Consider the following 16,769-nt stretch of genomic DNA (forward strand, 5'->3'; position numbering starts at 1 on the left):
TGTGAATAGATTTACTATGTCATTAAAGAACCATGTAAAACAAAATTTTCAGTCAAGTGTGGCGTCTTCAAAAATCATTGCATATTGTATACCGGGACATCATTTTCAACCACTGCTGCTGCTGTGGTGGCGCTTTGTAATACATATTTTTCAAGTTCACCACTTCAATGAGAACTAGATGACCGTCACTCTCAGATTTTTATTTTTTTCTTTCCCCCTCCCAACAAGAAAGGGTGCATCACCTTCCTGATGACTAAGTAAAAAACAAATAGGAAACTGTAAATATGTAAATAATTTGTAAGACTATATCTACTAGATATATGTTTAAATAACCTTTAGTACTGCACTCTAGTTATTCCCAATTTTGCTTTTTAAGTTAATATTTTTTCACTACGGAATACAATTACAATCTAATGATAGTTATTAATTATCTGAATTTGAATCTATAAGGCCCGCAATGTAATAACACAAAATTTTCATCTAAGCAAAATTACTAAAGTGAGAAGTCGAAGTCAATATGAACCTCAAATGCTATCGCCATTTTAAAGTCAAAGCAGGTTACCATCTTCGGTCTAGGAATTTGAATTTATTCCGTACTTTATTTTAGATTCCATTCTTTTTTTTTTTTTAAGACCCAGAAACAAAATTTGGGCCACCTGAATTTTCGAAGTTCCAGTTATAACATTTTGTTTCTAGGTCTGTACATACGTAGAGCATGTATATATAATTTAAGAAACATATTAAACTCAGAGTTTGAAACAGAATGTTGAAATAAAAAATACAGACTTGTAAACTAGAATAATAGAGATTCAGTGCTGTATAGGCCCTAATATGTTAAAGTAACGTACGTATATGAAAATGTATCCAATTTAGCCTTGCCAGTAACTGACTTTTGAAGTAGGTAATTTAAAACTTCTGTAATGTTCTTCATTACAAGAAAAATATGTTCAGTGTTCAACCTTTCTTTATTCAGTCATTCTCAAACAAAAGCTAACAATGTCAACAATTAACAGAAGAATGTTCACACCGAGAAAGGAAACATCCTTATATAACACTTCTTCCACTTAAAAAATAGAATATAATCAGCTGTTATATTTCACGTGTAATATAATTATACAAAGAAATATTACATTTCTTCAATGAGCCTTTTCGGAGGCTTAATCTCCTCTAATACCATCAAGCACTCTACTATTACTGTCACACTCAATGTTAACATTATGTTCTATTGGCAAGTCAGTATTATTATCACCTGAACAATCTATTTTATCTGCCTCTTTAATCTCTAATGATTCCTTGTTTTCATCCTCACTTCCCTTTCGATCAAAAATTGAATTTCCCCATGCAACAGGAATATTGGATCTTTTACTAAGTTGATTCACATGTCGAATCCATCTGCTCTGCAAAGAAGGTATAGCCACCCTGAATCGACGAGGGCCTAAAACTTGTTCTATTATTCCTGCAATCCATGAACCTTCCTTTTTTCGGTAGTCTTTGACCCATACTTTCTCCCTTACTTGCCAAGGTCTATTTATCCCACCATATTTCTGAATCTGTTTCTAATATGTAGTTTTCCTCGTCGCCAATGTAATGTTCTTCATTACAAGGAAAATATGTTCAGTTTTCAACCTTTCTTTATTCAGTCATTCTCAAACAAAAGCTAACAATTTCAACAATTAACAAAAGAATGTTCACACTGAGAAAGGAAACATCCTTACATAACAACTTCCATAGGCCAATTTATTCATAGCTATTTCTTTGTTAAGTGCTATCATTTCTCTGTGATTAATTGCTTAGAGTAGCGACCAGAAAATTGGCATGTGAGGAAATGCAAGTAAAGGTTTTTATTACTGGCTGAGACTACACGTGACAGTGGTCTCTCCCGTGTGCAGTGTTGTACAACGCAATGGTGTGCTGTATGTCCTCCTATGCACTACCTTGCACTATCGAGAGTCAAAACACAGTGATGCGATAACGGGCGAGAATATGGTTTTGCCTGCCTCTGCTTTCCATGTTATTTCTAAATTTGTCATTTTGTCTACGTTTCTGTGTCTTTGGTAGGAATTTTATTTCAGCATTGGATTTTATCTTTCCTCCTGAATTCTCATTTGTCACTGCCATATAATAAAATTTGAGTAGTCATTACTTGCATTATTTTATTTTAGTATTTAATCTGGTTTTGTTGTTGGTTACAATCTTGAATGTAAATTGCATAAATGGAAGCAATACTGAAATAAGTATTATAGCAATTTATAAAAAGAAAACTAAGAATTTGTATGTTGAAAATGTATTTCTTTTGAAAATCTTGGTGATCCGATTCACTCATTAGCTGTGATTTATTTATGATTAGTTCAATTTCAAATTGTAGTTATATCTATGTTAAATTTTTTGTGTATCTTTATTTTGCAGCGTTCCAGTGGCAGTATTCGTGTGGGAGTTCTGCTAAATCCATCAAGCACAGGAAACTTTCAACAGTTAGACAGATATATTTTGGCAGCACCAAAAGTTCTACAGCCCGGTCATGCCAATCAATTTATGAACAAGATTTTGTCAGATGATAATCTTGTGAACGCGATAAATAGTGAAGGAGGAAAAGATCCTAAAGAAATATATATGTCTGTATGTATATAATCTTCTTTCTAACATATCTTGTGGCATGTTATGGTGTCAGTCATCTGTTTGTTAGATCTTACAAATGACCGCTTGTGATTTAGAATTTGATGTGGGAATCGCTGTGTATACAGATTGATCAAAAATAGTTGTCACAAATTGATATATTTGCACTAATAGAAGAATATTGAGATAGAGAACTTAAACACTGGTGGAAATTTTAATATTATTTATTTAAAGAGGGGGGGGGGGAATAGTAACATCGTGGTACTGTTGTACTGTGTGTTTTATTTCTGTAATTATCATCATATGATCTTCCTATATGAAAGGTAAGAGTGCCACACACAATAAATATTGTTTGAAGTGATAAAAAAAGAAGTAACAGCTCAATACTCTTGTACTGTGTGCTTTCTTTTAGTTCTGAGTGAAGATGGGTACTGAGTCAATGGTATTTTAACATTTCGATGGCTGAGAACAAGACTGTTTCAAGTTCATTTTACTAAATTTTCAGGAGAGCTATTTTAAGTTCCTGACTTTCGAAACTGTAATAATACATTAACATTAACCACAGAAAGTTGCTAGCATGTTTTAAAGGATGTTTTTGCATTGTTAATTAATAAAGAAACTTTAAAATCGTATTTTATTTCTGAATATAAGAGGTCAGAAGGTCAAGGAAATTATTAAAGCAATAATACCAAAGTGTTCCATGTCCAGTTGAAATCAATAAATGATTAATTTTATTGTGTAATGAATAATGATTCAACATATTTTGCTCTCATTCCTTCAATATAGCGTTCCAGAATTGCCTAACCACTAGAGAGACGTAGTTGTACAGAGATTTAATGTCCTGTATTTTGTGATCAGTTTTTCAAACACTAACACTTAATGTGTTAGAAGTCTGAGAGCATAAATATGCAATCCACCATTAAAGAATCAAGCAGGCTAACCAACATGACGTACACAATCAATCAATCTTCTTAATGTATCCAGCTGTTTGCTGACAACGTAAAGTCCACTATAGTACACTGTAGAACACGACTTGCACAAACATACTAGAAATTAAAATTGCACTAAATAATATTGGAAACCCTAAAATAGCCTATAAAACCCATAAAACTTCAATTTTAATTAATGAAAGTCATATTTAGCTTATATGACGAGAAATTATGATATAAATAGGTTATTCAGTTGTAAGCATAGAAACACATAGCAAATGATGGTAATAGGTAAAATTGGTTATGGAATGGAAATATAACTATCTAAAGGACATGGAACAGTTTGAAATAGGCTCATAGCAAGATCATGGGGAGGAATATTTACAATTTTGTTCGATTCATACATGTGGACAAGGACATGGAACGCAATGAAACACAGATTTCTTTCTTATGAAAAGTTGGACTTAGAACAGTCTGATTCTCAGCCATCGATTTCTTGATATGTGTTGTTTGAAATAGTGAGAATGGAAGAATCTGGTTCCAAAACATTTTGAAGATATAAAAGTAACAAGAACTTCCATTATGTGAAAGAAGTCAGATTTGCAGTACAACCCTTAAAAAAACTTGTTATGCATGAATGCAAATAACTATTAATTGACTGGGAAGTTATGCTGTTAACAGTTTTTCATGTTTACTAATATTTTTTCTTCTCAACTGACTAAATATATAGTAAATATTTGAAATTAAAAATGCACAGTATAAGTTTTCCCTTTGGATACTTGTGTCCAATGCACTAGTATAATGCACTAACTACATAATTTAACCAGTAGTCTAAATCAAAGCTGTAGTACATTATACCTTCACTGTAAGTGCTACAGCCATGAGGTCCCAAATTCATAGGAGAATCTAGTTTTTGCATGTTGTTCCGGCACTTCTCAGTTGTGTCCTTATTGACAGCACTCTTGTTTTTAACATGACGTAGATGATCGACTGATCTTCGAAGAAGTATTTCCTTTTCGTCTTCATCCATTGTGGCAAGCTTCCCACTGGCAATTTGGTTTTGTTTGCAGGTAGTGCAAAGGTCTGTTTTGGCTTTACTATGATATTACTGCAGAATGTTCGCCAAATAGAATACCATGTTTATAAAGTTATGGGAACTTGGTCTGAAGAGCTACAACTGTCTTGATACAAAGTATGAATTTGTTTCTTAGTCATGATAGTTGGAAGTCATTGTCATACTACATCAGAATTCTGCACCATGTTTTGACAGGTGTTTAGCGGAGAAAATCCGGAGTCACATGTGAGTGTGATTGCATCTTGCACAGCTGCCAGTAACTCTTCATAGTGTGCTACTGGTTATTAATCCCACTGCATGATTAGCAAGATTACCAACACAGATCTTCATGAAGTAAAGGGGGGTATGCCCATTTCTCGACTACTCAGTAGATATACATATATTCACGTACTTTTTTAAAAAGTTACATACTCGATTGGTAAAATTAAAAAAAAAAATAAATAAGTTTCATTATTCCACGTTCAATTTACTTTGATTTCTTTAATTATGAACGTAGGAAATATGATAAAAGTTCATGAAAAAAAGCTGTTCCTTGCATTTTGACTAAAGCACAGTACACCTCTTCTGTTCTGTAGAATACATTTTGACTAGTTTCTTAATGATATGCGTGTTCATGTTCATGCACATATAATGTGAAGTTACATTATGTTGTTGTTGATGTTGAAGTCATTTGACCTCTTGTACTCCAATATTTTTCAAAGATATTATCATGGCCAGCCACTGAAGCACAGATTTTGAGGTGTTCCGAATCCATTTCTTGGTTTGAGTTGCACAATGGGCAGTTAGGGGACTGATATATTCCAATTCTATGCAGGTGTTTGGCCAAACAGTCTTGGCCTGTTGCCAATCTAAATGCAGCTACAGACGATTTTCGTTACATTATGTTCAGTATTTCATTTCTCTTTCATAATCAAAGGAAACGTGCAGGATACTGTTTGTTTAGTCAACTGTCCGAACCTCTCCAGTGATACCAACAAGACACCACTTCCTTTCCCACTCCATTGCATACATTGCCGACTAGCTACATAGGCTCTATTACACTAATCACACTTCAGATGTATACAAACAATTGTTTTTCCTCTAACACATATCGTTAAGTAAGATATACTGTCTGATAATAATAGACAGAAGACAAGGTGGGCGGACGAACTCAGGTCAAAATTCTGCCATCTATGGTCAAGAACAGCGAAAGGCCGACAACAATGGAAACTCATTACAAAGTGACTTGCAACCCAAGCAGTGATTAGTGAATAGTGGACCCTTCAATGTAAACCCAGACAGCATCTTACTATGACATTACAAAAGTGGCTAACTGGGAACTGCTTGACAAGCCACCCTGCATAGCCAGGAGGTTGCCCTTCACGGGATTTTGTGGCTAATTCTAATCAGCCAGATGATGCAGGATATTGTATAGTGTAAATTTATTTGATTTGTGAAATATAATCGAAGATATTTGGTATTAGGTTGATGCAGAAGTTCGTAGCGTTTTTGTTCGTCATCACAACTCCGCAGTGTTCAGGGATTGTTTATCGTTTGTCATTTGGCGTGTTGTGCTTGTAAACACTCCTTGAATTTTGCGGATTTGAAGAAAGTCTGCATTATTTGTGGGTTAAAGATGATGGAGTGTCAAGTAGAGTTGGGCAACACAATTCTTTTTCAGAAGTCGATTCCAACTATTCTTTTGAATCGTCAATGAGTTCACGATTCTTCCTACTCTGCGATTCCAACGATTCGTCAACGAACGACTTACAGGACACTTTCCATTGCAAACCACGCGTAGAACAAAAACGTTCTACATCTCTCGCATAGATGGCATAAGAGGCAAGACATTGGATTGCCTCTTTCTCATTGGCTGGAACTATTCAGCATGACCTCCATTAATCTACAAAATTACCCAAGATAATGTTTCTAAATTATAATTTATGAACTGAACCTTATTACGAAGTACATTTTTTGCATTACATCTCTATTTAACTATGCACATTTCAGGTTTGTGTTCATTATTTTCCATACTTAACAAATGCAGTATTTTGATTTCACTCTCGCTCGGGAGTATTCGGCATGGTTTGGAAATGTCCACTGACAAGTTACATCAAACAAGTAAATAGAATCGTGGGTTACGATACCATGTCAATTCGTTACTATTCTTTTGAACGACGATTCGTTACGATTCTTTTGAATGACGATTCGTTGATACCACAAATCGATTCTTACGATTCTTTATTATTAGTCGTTCGAATGAACAATTCGTTCACGAATCGTCCCAACTCTAGTGTCAAGTGACACAAAAAACGAACACTTCCGACATATTCTTCTATTTGAGTTTAATTGCGGAGCAAAGGCAGGGGAGACGGCTCGAAACATTTGTGCCATGTAGGGGAGAATGCCATTGTAGAAAACACTGCAAGAAAAGGTTCTGTCATTTCAGCACACAACACCCAGTACAAAAGTTAGTGTCTGTCCACAGAAGGTGATATTATGTGTCTGGTGGCATAAAGAAGGCATAATTTACTATGAATTGCTTCCCAGGAATGTAACCATAACTGCTGACATTTAATGCCAACAACTGAGATGCCTTGTGGCCGCAATTGAATAAAAATGACTGGGAAGACTGCAACACAGTAATGCATGTCAGCACTCCGCTAACATGACGAAAGCAGCTATCCAGAAGCTTGGTTCGGAGATAATTCCACATTCTCCATATTCTCCTGACCTTGTGTCTTTTCCGTTCCCTATCCAACAATATTCACGCGAACTCCTTTGGTAACAAAGATGCTTGACAAACTTGGCTTGGAAACTTCTTTAACTCCACACCAATGGAACAGATTTCTTCAGATGTGAAATTGAAAAACTATCCAGTGTTGGCAGTTTCCAGACATAAAGTCCAGGATTATAATGTCCATACGTCAAAATGTCCATGGAATAATGTCCACGTTGAAAATGTCCATGTTAAATCGTCCAGAGTCAAAATGTCCATAGTTCTATAATGTCCACTTCACTCTGATGTCCAGAGTCACAATGGCCATAGCTCTTGGTTTGTACACTATATCCATTGTTCATGGTAGTTATAGTAGCCTATGTAAAAATTTTCAAATGCAGAACTAATTAGAACTGAATTTTTTAAAGACGGAACGAAATCCTCAGTTAATGCCATCACAGAAGGGTAGGCCACTTCTTTCTTTTCGTGGATACCTGTACCAATATCATGACTTTAATAGAGACAGGACAAAAATATATTGGTGATACAGGAACATGAACCTCCCATGCAGCACACAAACAACGCTGTAGAAGACTGGCACAATCTTCTTCAACGCGTGATGGCTGTATATCCACTTGGCGACTTATACAGTGCCTAAAGCGCGAAGAAAATGGAATTTGGACACAAATATTGCAAGTAAGAGTGAGGCATACACAAATTAAAGAGCCGGGAGTGAAACATATTTGATGAATCAAAGACAAATTGTGAGAAACTACAACAGGTACAAAGAAAAAGGAGAAATTCTCTTAAATCTTAAAAGTATTGGTTACCATCCTAAAAGTGGGGCTCCGGTTCCTGATGATTAATAACTTATTTGTACGAGTTATGGAATAAAATTTATTGTGTTCTATTCAAGCAGAATTTTCCTTTGAACTTGGACATTATGAATGTTTGACACTATGGATATTTTGACCTAACGGACGTTTTATCATATGGCCTTACTGTCGTATGGACATTTTTACCGTACGCACATTTTGACAATATGAACATTTTGACCTTATGGACGTTTTATCATATGGACGTTCTGTAGTATGGACTATATATGGTGGAAGCGTGTTGGCAGAGAGTCATAGATAATGTTGTTGTTGTTGTTGTTTATGCCAGGCGCTTGACAATAAAGTCATTTGACCTCTTGCACTCCAATATTTTTCAAAGATATTATCATGACCAGCCACTGAAGCACAGATTTTGAGGTGTTCCGAATCCATTTCTTGGTTTGAGTTGCACAATGGACAGTTAGGGGACTGATATATTCCAATTCTATGCAGGTGTTTGGCCAAACAATCATGGCCTGTTGCCAATCTAAATGCAGCTACAGACGATTTTCGTGGTAAATCGGGAATTAACTGTGGATTTTGATGCAGAGAGTTCCATTTTTTCCCATGGGATTGTGTTATTAAATTTTGTTTGTTGAAGTCTAAGTATGTAGATTTAATAAATCTTTTCACAGAGTAATATGTAGATTTAGTAATAGGTCTGTAAGTAGCAGTGCTGCCCTTCTTTGCTAAAGCATAGATAATGTAGGAGACTGCATTACTGGTTAATTCATGTCTTCAATTCATCTGGGATGAAAGCATTTGTCATAGTGAAAATACGCTGCTAACTTTTGCATCAACCCAGTACTTGTGTAAACATTAATTTGACTATTTTGCAGGGTGTGGATCTGACTGGCTTATCTGAAGCCCTGCAAGAGGATATGTCTGAGATATTAAGAATACAACAAACATACTGCCAGCAAGTGCTTAATATCCCACCTGGTGGCAGGGCTATTGTTACAAATGGAAGGGTGCTTGGACCGTTAGAGGACAGCGAGAAATTTACACTGGATGATTTCTCTCTTTTGGAGAGGTACAGCATGAATAGCTATGGAGACAAAATACTTCAGACACTAAAAAAGAAGAGATTAGATGATGATGATGATGATGGTAATTTTTCATTATTTTTATTTCACTATGTCAATGTTTTATGCTTTAAAATTCTTTCTTAAGTTAATTGTAGATATCAGAAGCAGATTTGACAAAATTATATTTGTTAAAGCTTATTTATTTAGATATAGTATCAGCAGGGCTGGGCAAAATACTGATATCCAAGTATTTGAAATACAAATACAAAATACTTCAAAAAATTGTATTTGAAATACAAATACGAAATACTTCAAAAAAATTAAACAAAATACATTTCTATTTAAAATACTCGATACAATATATAGGCCTAAAGAAATAAAAACATCACTGAAAATCTAAAATATTATATTAACATTAAAAGTATTTTTACATCGAAATTTTATATAAACACTGAAACTGAACATTCTTCCTTTTCCCAGTCAGCAATGAAATTATGCTACATATGAATAATTACTGCTCCCTTTAAAAAAAAAAACAGTTTCTCAAGAAGTTTATCAGATAAGGATCCTTTTGCTTGTGAATGAACAAATCCTGCAAAACAGAACAGTCTTTCTACAGGTGCAGAGGAACACAAACTTATATTATACTTTATAAAAGCTTGTTTCACTGTTGGGTAATTCTCTAGAGTGCACAGGGTTGTCCCTTTGCCATTGAAGATGAGACGGCTATCTGACACTGCCTCACCAAATGATAAGAAAGGACACAGAATATATATATATTTATTTGTTCCATAATATTCTTACATTTGCTTTACAGCATAGAATAAAGAACATGTCCAATTCTTATGTTTAACAATAAAATGCAATACATATAAAATGCAAATATGAAATATGTACAGAATTAATACCGTAATAACAATAATATTTTATACAATGTAATATGTTTACCATTTAATATTATTATAATATTTACACAGTACTGTGAAATGTCAAGAATTCATCTACAGAATAGAAAGTGTGAGATATTAAGTAATTTTTTAGTTTTGTCTTAAATAATGCAGGGTTTTGGCTATGATTCTTAATGTCTTCAGGAAGACTATTGAACAATTTTATCACCATGTAACGTACTCCCCTTTGAAAGCATGATAAATTTGATGATGGCGTATGAAAATCATTCCTTCTGCGGGTATTTATACTATGTATGGCTGAGTTAGTTGGAAAATTTTCTTTATTACATAAGAGGAAATTTATTGTAGAGTATATGTATTGATTTGTTAAGGTTAGAATCTCTAACTTTTTAAAAAATAATCTACATGATTCTCTAGCCTTTGCTCCAACTATTATTCTAATGGCTCTTTTTTGTAATAAGAATATATTTTTACTATCTACAGAATTTCCCCAAAATATTATTCCGTAGGACATAATGGAATGAAAATAGGCAAAATATATTGTCTTTAAGATACTGCTGTTTAGAAATTGTTGTAACGACCTAATTGCGAAGCATGCTGAGCTAAGTTTGGGGGTTATTTCTTTGATATGATTTTTCCAATTTATTGTATTATTAATATGCAAACCAAGAAATTTGGTTGTTGATGTTTCTAGTAGAGGTATATTGTTGATAGTTGTGTCCAATGTTTCAGAGATTAAATTTGAAGTGGCTTTAAATTGAATTATGTTAGTTTTATTAATGTTTAATGCTAGTTTATTGGTTGTAAACCAGTCATAAATTTTAAGGAGAATTGTTTCTGTTTTATATTTGAATGTGACAAAGTTATTGTCTGTAATTATGATACTTGTGTCATCTGCAAATAGTATAGGATAACCTATTCCTTTTATTATGGGGCCAAGGTCATTTATAAAAATTAAAAAAAGAAGAGGCCCTAATATAGATCCCTGTGGAACCCCTGTATGAACATTTCCCCATGTTGAAGTAGATTTAAAGGAGTTATTAAATGCGTTGATTTCTACTTTTTGTTTTCTGTTCAGGAGATATGACTCAAACCACTGATATGCTATGCCTTTAATACCATAGTATTCTAATTTTTGTAGTAGAATTTTATGGTTAATACAATCAAAAGCTTTGGAGAGATCACAGAATATCCCTCCTACTTGTAATTTTTTATTAATAGCTTCCAGAATTTTATCAGTTAAATTAAATGTCACTTGCTCAGTTGATTTATTCTTTCTGAATCCAAATTGTTCTGGAATGAGAATGTTGTATCTATCAAGATGATGATATACTCTTTTATATATAACTTTTTCGAAGACCTTTGAGAAGACTGGTAGAAGGGATATGGGCCTGTAGTTTTCGGGCAAGGTTCTGTCCCCTTTCTTGAATAAAGGAATAACAACTGAATATTTCAGTTGCTCTGGAAATACACCATTAAACATTGAAAAGTTACATAAGTAAGACAGGGGCTTGGCTATTATTTGTGAACTGGCTTTTAATATTTTACTAGTAATTTCATCATATCCCGAGGAATTTTTAGACTTTAATTGCTTTAGAATTGTAATTATTTCTCGTGAATTTGTTGGAAAAATTTGAATATTTGGGAAAGTTACAGGAATAGATATTTTCAAACAATTGATGGCATTATTATTATTATTATTATTATTATTATTATTATTATTATTATTATTATTCTGTGGGATGTTTAGGTTATCAGTTATTGAGAGAAAATGATTGTTGAATATGTTCGCAACTTCTGTTGCATCTGATGTTTTTCTATTATCTGTTACAAGAGTGTAACCTTGTTCTTTACTTCTACACTTTCCACTTTCTTTTTTTATTATGTTCCAAGTTGTTTTGATTTTATTATTCGAGTTCAGAATAATTCCGTTATAGTAAAGTTCTTTGGCTTTTAAGATTACTTTGTGTAATATTTTAGAGTACTTTTTAAAGTGAGCTATTAATTTGGGGTCATTACTATTTCTACTTTGAATATAGAGAGACCTCTTAGTTTTACAAGAGATTTTTATGCCTTGTGTAATCGAATTGTTTTTAGATGTTTGAGAATTTTTGTACTTTACAGGAAAACTGGATTCAAAGATATTTAAGAATGTATTATGAAACACATTGAATTTACTATTCATATCACCATTTTCATATACTGATTCCCATGTTTCATTTTTTAGTTTAGCTTCGAAGTCTCTTAAAGATTCTTCATTTATGACCCTTAACCTAAATTTATTCGGGTGTTTTGATGCAGGAATGCTATAATTTCTTCTTATTAGTTGAGCATCGTGGTCTGAAAGACCATTTATAATGGGAACTGTGCGGTAACTATCTAATCTATCTCCCCTTATAATTATATTATCAATTGCAGAAATCGATCCTTTTTGTATTCTAGTTGGAAAATTGACTGTATGTATTAAATTGAAGGTTGCTAATAATGTGTTAAATTCCTCTTTTTTAGTGTTCTCAGTGAGATAGTCAATATTTAAGTCCTCGCAAAATATGTATTCTTGTTTTTTTTTCATGTATGTGTTGTAATGTATTTTCTAGTAGATGAAGAAAATGTTTGAAATCTCCAGAGGGCGACCTGTATATACCTATAACTATAAGATTACCAGATTTTAATTCTAATTCTACCGCACACAGCTCTAAATCTTTTTCTCTGCTAAATTTTGAAAGGCTGATATTTTTAAAATTTATATCGTTTCGAATAAATAAGCACACACCTCCTTTCTGTTGTCTACAATAGCTATCTCCTAGTTTGTATCCTTCCAGTGAAAGTGCTGATAATTCCTGTTGTTTCATATGATGTTCAGTGACGCATATTATATATGGGTTTATTTGTTCTATTTCTAAGAATGTTAATAACTCTGGTGACTTAAGAGAAGATAGTCCAGATCCAAGTCTCGGTCAGGTCTAGAATAAATCCCAGACCTGACCGAGAATCGAACCAGCTGAAACCAGCTGAGCAGTTCTCTGTTTCACCTGTTTATATCAGGTTTGAATTGCAATATTTGAGAGACTGAGTCATAAAGAGAAATCCATCGACTTGGGCAAGGAAACTTTGATGAATATTTCAAGATATCTGATATAATTTCTGAGGATTTGGGTCTCCTAGACGCAGTCCATAATGCTGAACATTTAGCAAGTGTTGGGTGATGGATCCTTGATGTTGTTGGAGATTTCTTTATGGCTTTAAGGGAATCAGTTGTGGCAAGGAAACTAAGTGTATGGCTAGCACATCTGAAATGGGTAGGCAAATAAGACAAAAGTTCATTCTTCAAATCCAAATCCAAAACTTGAAGGACAAGAAGAAAAAGAAGTATTTTAAGTATTTGAAATACAAAATACATTAATTTTATGTATTTAAATACAAAATGCTTTCGAATATCCTTACAAATTATAAAATACAAATGTATTTCAAATACTGCCCAGCCCTGAGTATCAGTTATTTGAGCCTTAACTAAACTTGTTTTAATCATATCTTATATATAAAAGTCAATGTGGCTATGTATGTGTGTATGTACTCTATACAAATCTACATGCTTTGATTCATATTTGTCGAAGTTTACACATTTAACCTTCATAACCAGGAGAAGAGCATTCGCTACATTAAAATTGGACAGATGGACATTAAATTATTGAAAACAATAAAAATTAAAAAGAAATATGTTCAACCATGCATAAATAATATAAGGTGAACAGTCAGTCTTGGTAGCGTAGTCGGTAGCACTGGCCTTCTGTACTCGAGGTTGCAGTTTCAATCCCAGCCCAGATCGATGGCATTTAAGTGTGCTTAAATGCGACAGGCTCATGTCAGTAGATTTACTGGTATGTAAAAGAACTCCTGCGGGACAAAATTCCGGCACACTGGCGCTGATATAACCTTGGCAGTTGCGAGCATCGTTAAATAAACCATAATTTAATTTTATAAGTTGAGCATCATCTAATCACGAATCAGAAACATGGTGACACACATCTTTCGTTATAACTCTTCCTCCATTGACGGCCATATTGCTACTGAAATATTGAATGAAATAACATTAAATTAAAATTACGTAAATGAGGGACGATCTCTTGATTGAATGTGTCATGTGGCATGAATATACAGTATAATATGGCATAAACAAATTTTTGTTAATAATTAAGAAGTCGAAATCAAACATAACAGGTAGGAAACATGAAAGTATTCATAACACGCAAATTCAACCAATTTACTACATAGCTCTCTGTAGCATAGTAGTAGAGTCAAAAGCTTTAGTGTAGAGGGACCCGGCTTCGAACCTGAGGTCAACTGGTTTTTTTTATTATTATTTTGATAATTTATTTACATTATTTTAAATACGTTATTTTATTTTAACCAACATAAAGGGGCTTCTACTATATAAATAATATATTCGTAGTATTTTATTTATGCTGTCTCAAAGTTACCATACAATATATTATGAAATGTACATTCGTAAGCTCGCTGAAAATAACAGTGTATTAATTCTAAAATATATGTCTTTCAGAATATTGTTGTACATGTCCGAATATGTGATATTGCTAAATTATATCTTTATTATCATATGAATGTACAATAGTATGTATGTTAAAGCAATCAATTTGCTGTGCTCTGGGTTCGAATCCTAGTTAGGCTGATTACCTTGTAGAGTTTTTTTCCGAAGTGAGGTAATCTGATGGCGAATTCTCAGACTCGTTCCTCTTAAAATACTATCTCACTGTCACAAGTTTTAAGTAAAAAATTGAGTGAAATACAGAAAGCTACATTTATTCCAACAATCTTAAAAATTTCGAATATGATGTACAGTATTTGATTTTTTTTTTCATGAGAAATATTTGTACACGTTTCCTTCTAAGACAAAGCATGTATGTTTACATAAATGTTATTATATTTTATTTGACATGTATACATGAGCTGATAGTTATAACACTAAATGAAGGTAGAGACTCTAATTGTGTGGTTCTGGTTGCAGATTCTGATGAAGCACTGAAGAATAGTGATGTATTGATGCAAGCTATGGCTCTTGTAGTCTCTCGTCCTCAGTCACGCAGTCGGTTTGAGATCCCAGTCCACAGTGATATTCATAGGTAAACAAACAAATAAGTACTTTTTTACTTCCACCTTCTGATGATATTAATTCTTCCTCCCCACTTTAAGACACTATGCCATCTTAGATGTTGCCAGGGGTACACAATGAAAAGTACAGTACCTGGCCACATTATTATAATCACTCACATTTTTACTATACTTTACATATTACTTCCTCATTTGAACTCTAGTTTCCTTTCTTAAGCAGAATTCACATTACATATTTAATTTTTAAACAATATTAAGTATAATTACAATGATAACAATGTTAATTCAAGAAATATTGATAAATAACCAACCACACCTCATTTTTACAGAAATTTCAGTATTTCGTACGACCTCCTTTGGCTTTAATTACAGCTCCAATTCTCTTTGGCATCCTTACAATACACTTCTGTATTATTTCCTGGATCCTCTCATTGTGATTCCAAACATGTATCAGCCTTTCAATAAGTCCAACTCTGGTAGTAATAAATTCTTTTGCCATCTCTCTTTTTACGAGTTTCCAGACGTTCTCAATGGGGTTCAAGCCCAGTGTGTTTCCTGGCTATGGCAAAAGTGGAATGTTTTTGGAAGCCAGAAACATTTTGACTCTCCTAGCAGTGTGGCAAGGTGCACCATCTTGCATAAAAATATATTTCTCCCCATTTGGGAACCATTCGTTCAGCTGAAGGATAAGCCTGTTTTCCAATACCTGGATATGTTGATCTTGTTTCATTGTTCCCTGAACAATGTAGAGTCGTCCTGAACCTTTGCCTGATATCACAGACCATATCATGACTGATATTGGGTGTTTAACTGGTTTAACCAGGCATCCAGGAGCAAAATTTTCTCCCTTTCGTCGACGAACAAAAATAGCTTTGTCCATCAAACACTGAAAGGTAGATTCATCAGAGAAGCAAACCTGAAAATTGTCAAAGAAACTGATAAAAAAAACTCTAAATTAAATACTGTATTTAATACTTAAAGACAAAATTTAGAGTTTTTTAATCAGTTTCTTTGACAATTTTCAGGTTTGCTTCTCCGATGAATCTACCTTTCAGTGTTTGATGGACAAAGCTATTTTTGTTCGTCGACGAAAGGGAGAAAATTTTGCTCCTGGATGCCTGGTTAAACCAGTTAAACACCCAATATCAGTCATGATATGGTCTGTGATATCAGGCAAAGGTTCAGGACGATTCTACATTGTTCAGGGAACAATGAAACAAGATCAATATATCCAGGTATTGGAAAACAGGCTTATCTTTCAGCTGAACGAATGGTTCCCAAATGGGGAGAAATATATTTTTATGCAAGATGGTGCACCTTGCCACACTGCTAGGAGAGTCAAAACGTTTCTGGCTTCCAAAAACATTCCACTTTTGCCATGGCCAGGAAACTCATCGGACTTGAACCCCATTGAGAACGTCTGGAAACTCGTAAAAAGAGAGATGGCAAAAGAATTTATTACTACCAGAGTTGGACTTATTGAAAGGCTGATACATGTTTGGAATCACAATGAGAG

At 33.8% G+C, this 16,769-nt stretch overlaps 1 protein-coding gene across 3 annotated transcripts in view; it reads left to right on the forward strand.

Annotated features, from left to right (window-relative positions):
- Nucleotides 1-16,769, forward strand: part of Uggt (UDP-glucose-glycoprotein glucosyltransferase) — a 90,520-nt gene that overhangs the window by 49,764 nt on the left and 23,987 nt on the right. For 2 of the 3 annotated variants that reach the window (XM_069812734.1, XM_069812732.1), the window contains exons 13-15: nucleotides 2,407-2,616; nucleotides 9,030-9,300; nucleotides 15,150-15,264. In XM_069812734.1, coding sequence (XP_069668835.1) covers nucleotides 2,407-2,616; nucleotides 9,030-9,300; nucleotides 15,150-15,264 — 596 coding nt within the window. Of the gene's footprint in view, nucleotides 1-2,406; nucleotides 2,617-9,029; nucleotides 9,301-15,148; nucleotides 15,265-16,769 lie in introns of all 3 variants that reach the window. The other variant, XM_069812733.1, reaches the window with a different exon arrangement.

The sequence above is a fragment of the Periplaneta americana genome, chromosome 16, assembly GCF_040183065.1.
Source record: "Periplaneta americana isolate PAMFEO1 chromosome 16, P.americana_PAMFEO1_priV1, whole genome shotgun sequence".
Taxonomy (NCBI): Eukaryota; Metazoa; Arthropoda; class Insecta; order Blattodea; family Blattidae; genus Periplaneta; species Periplaneta americana.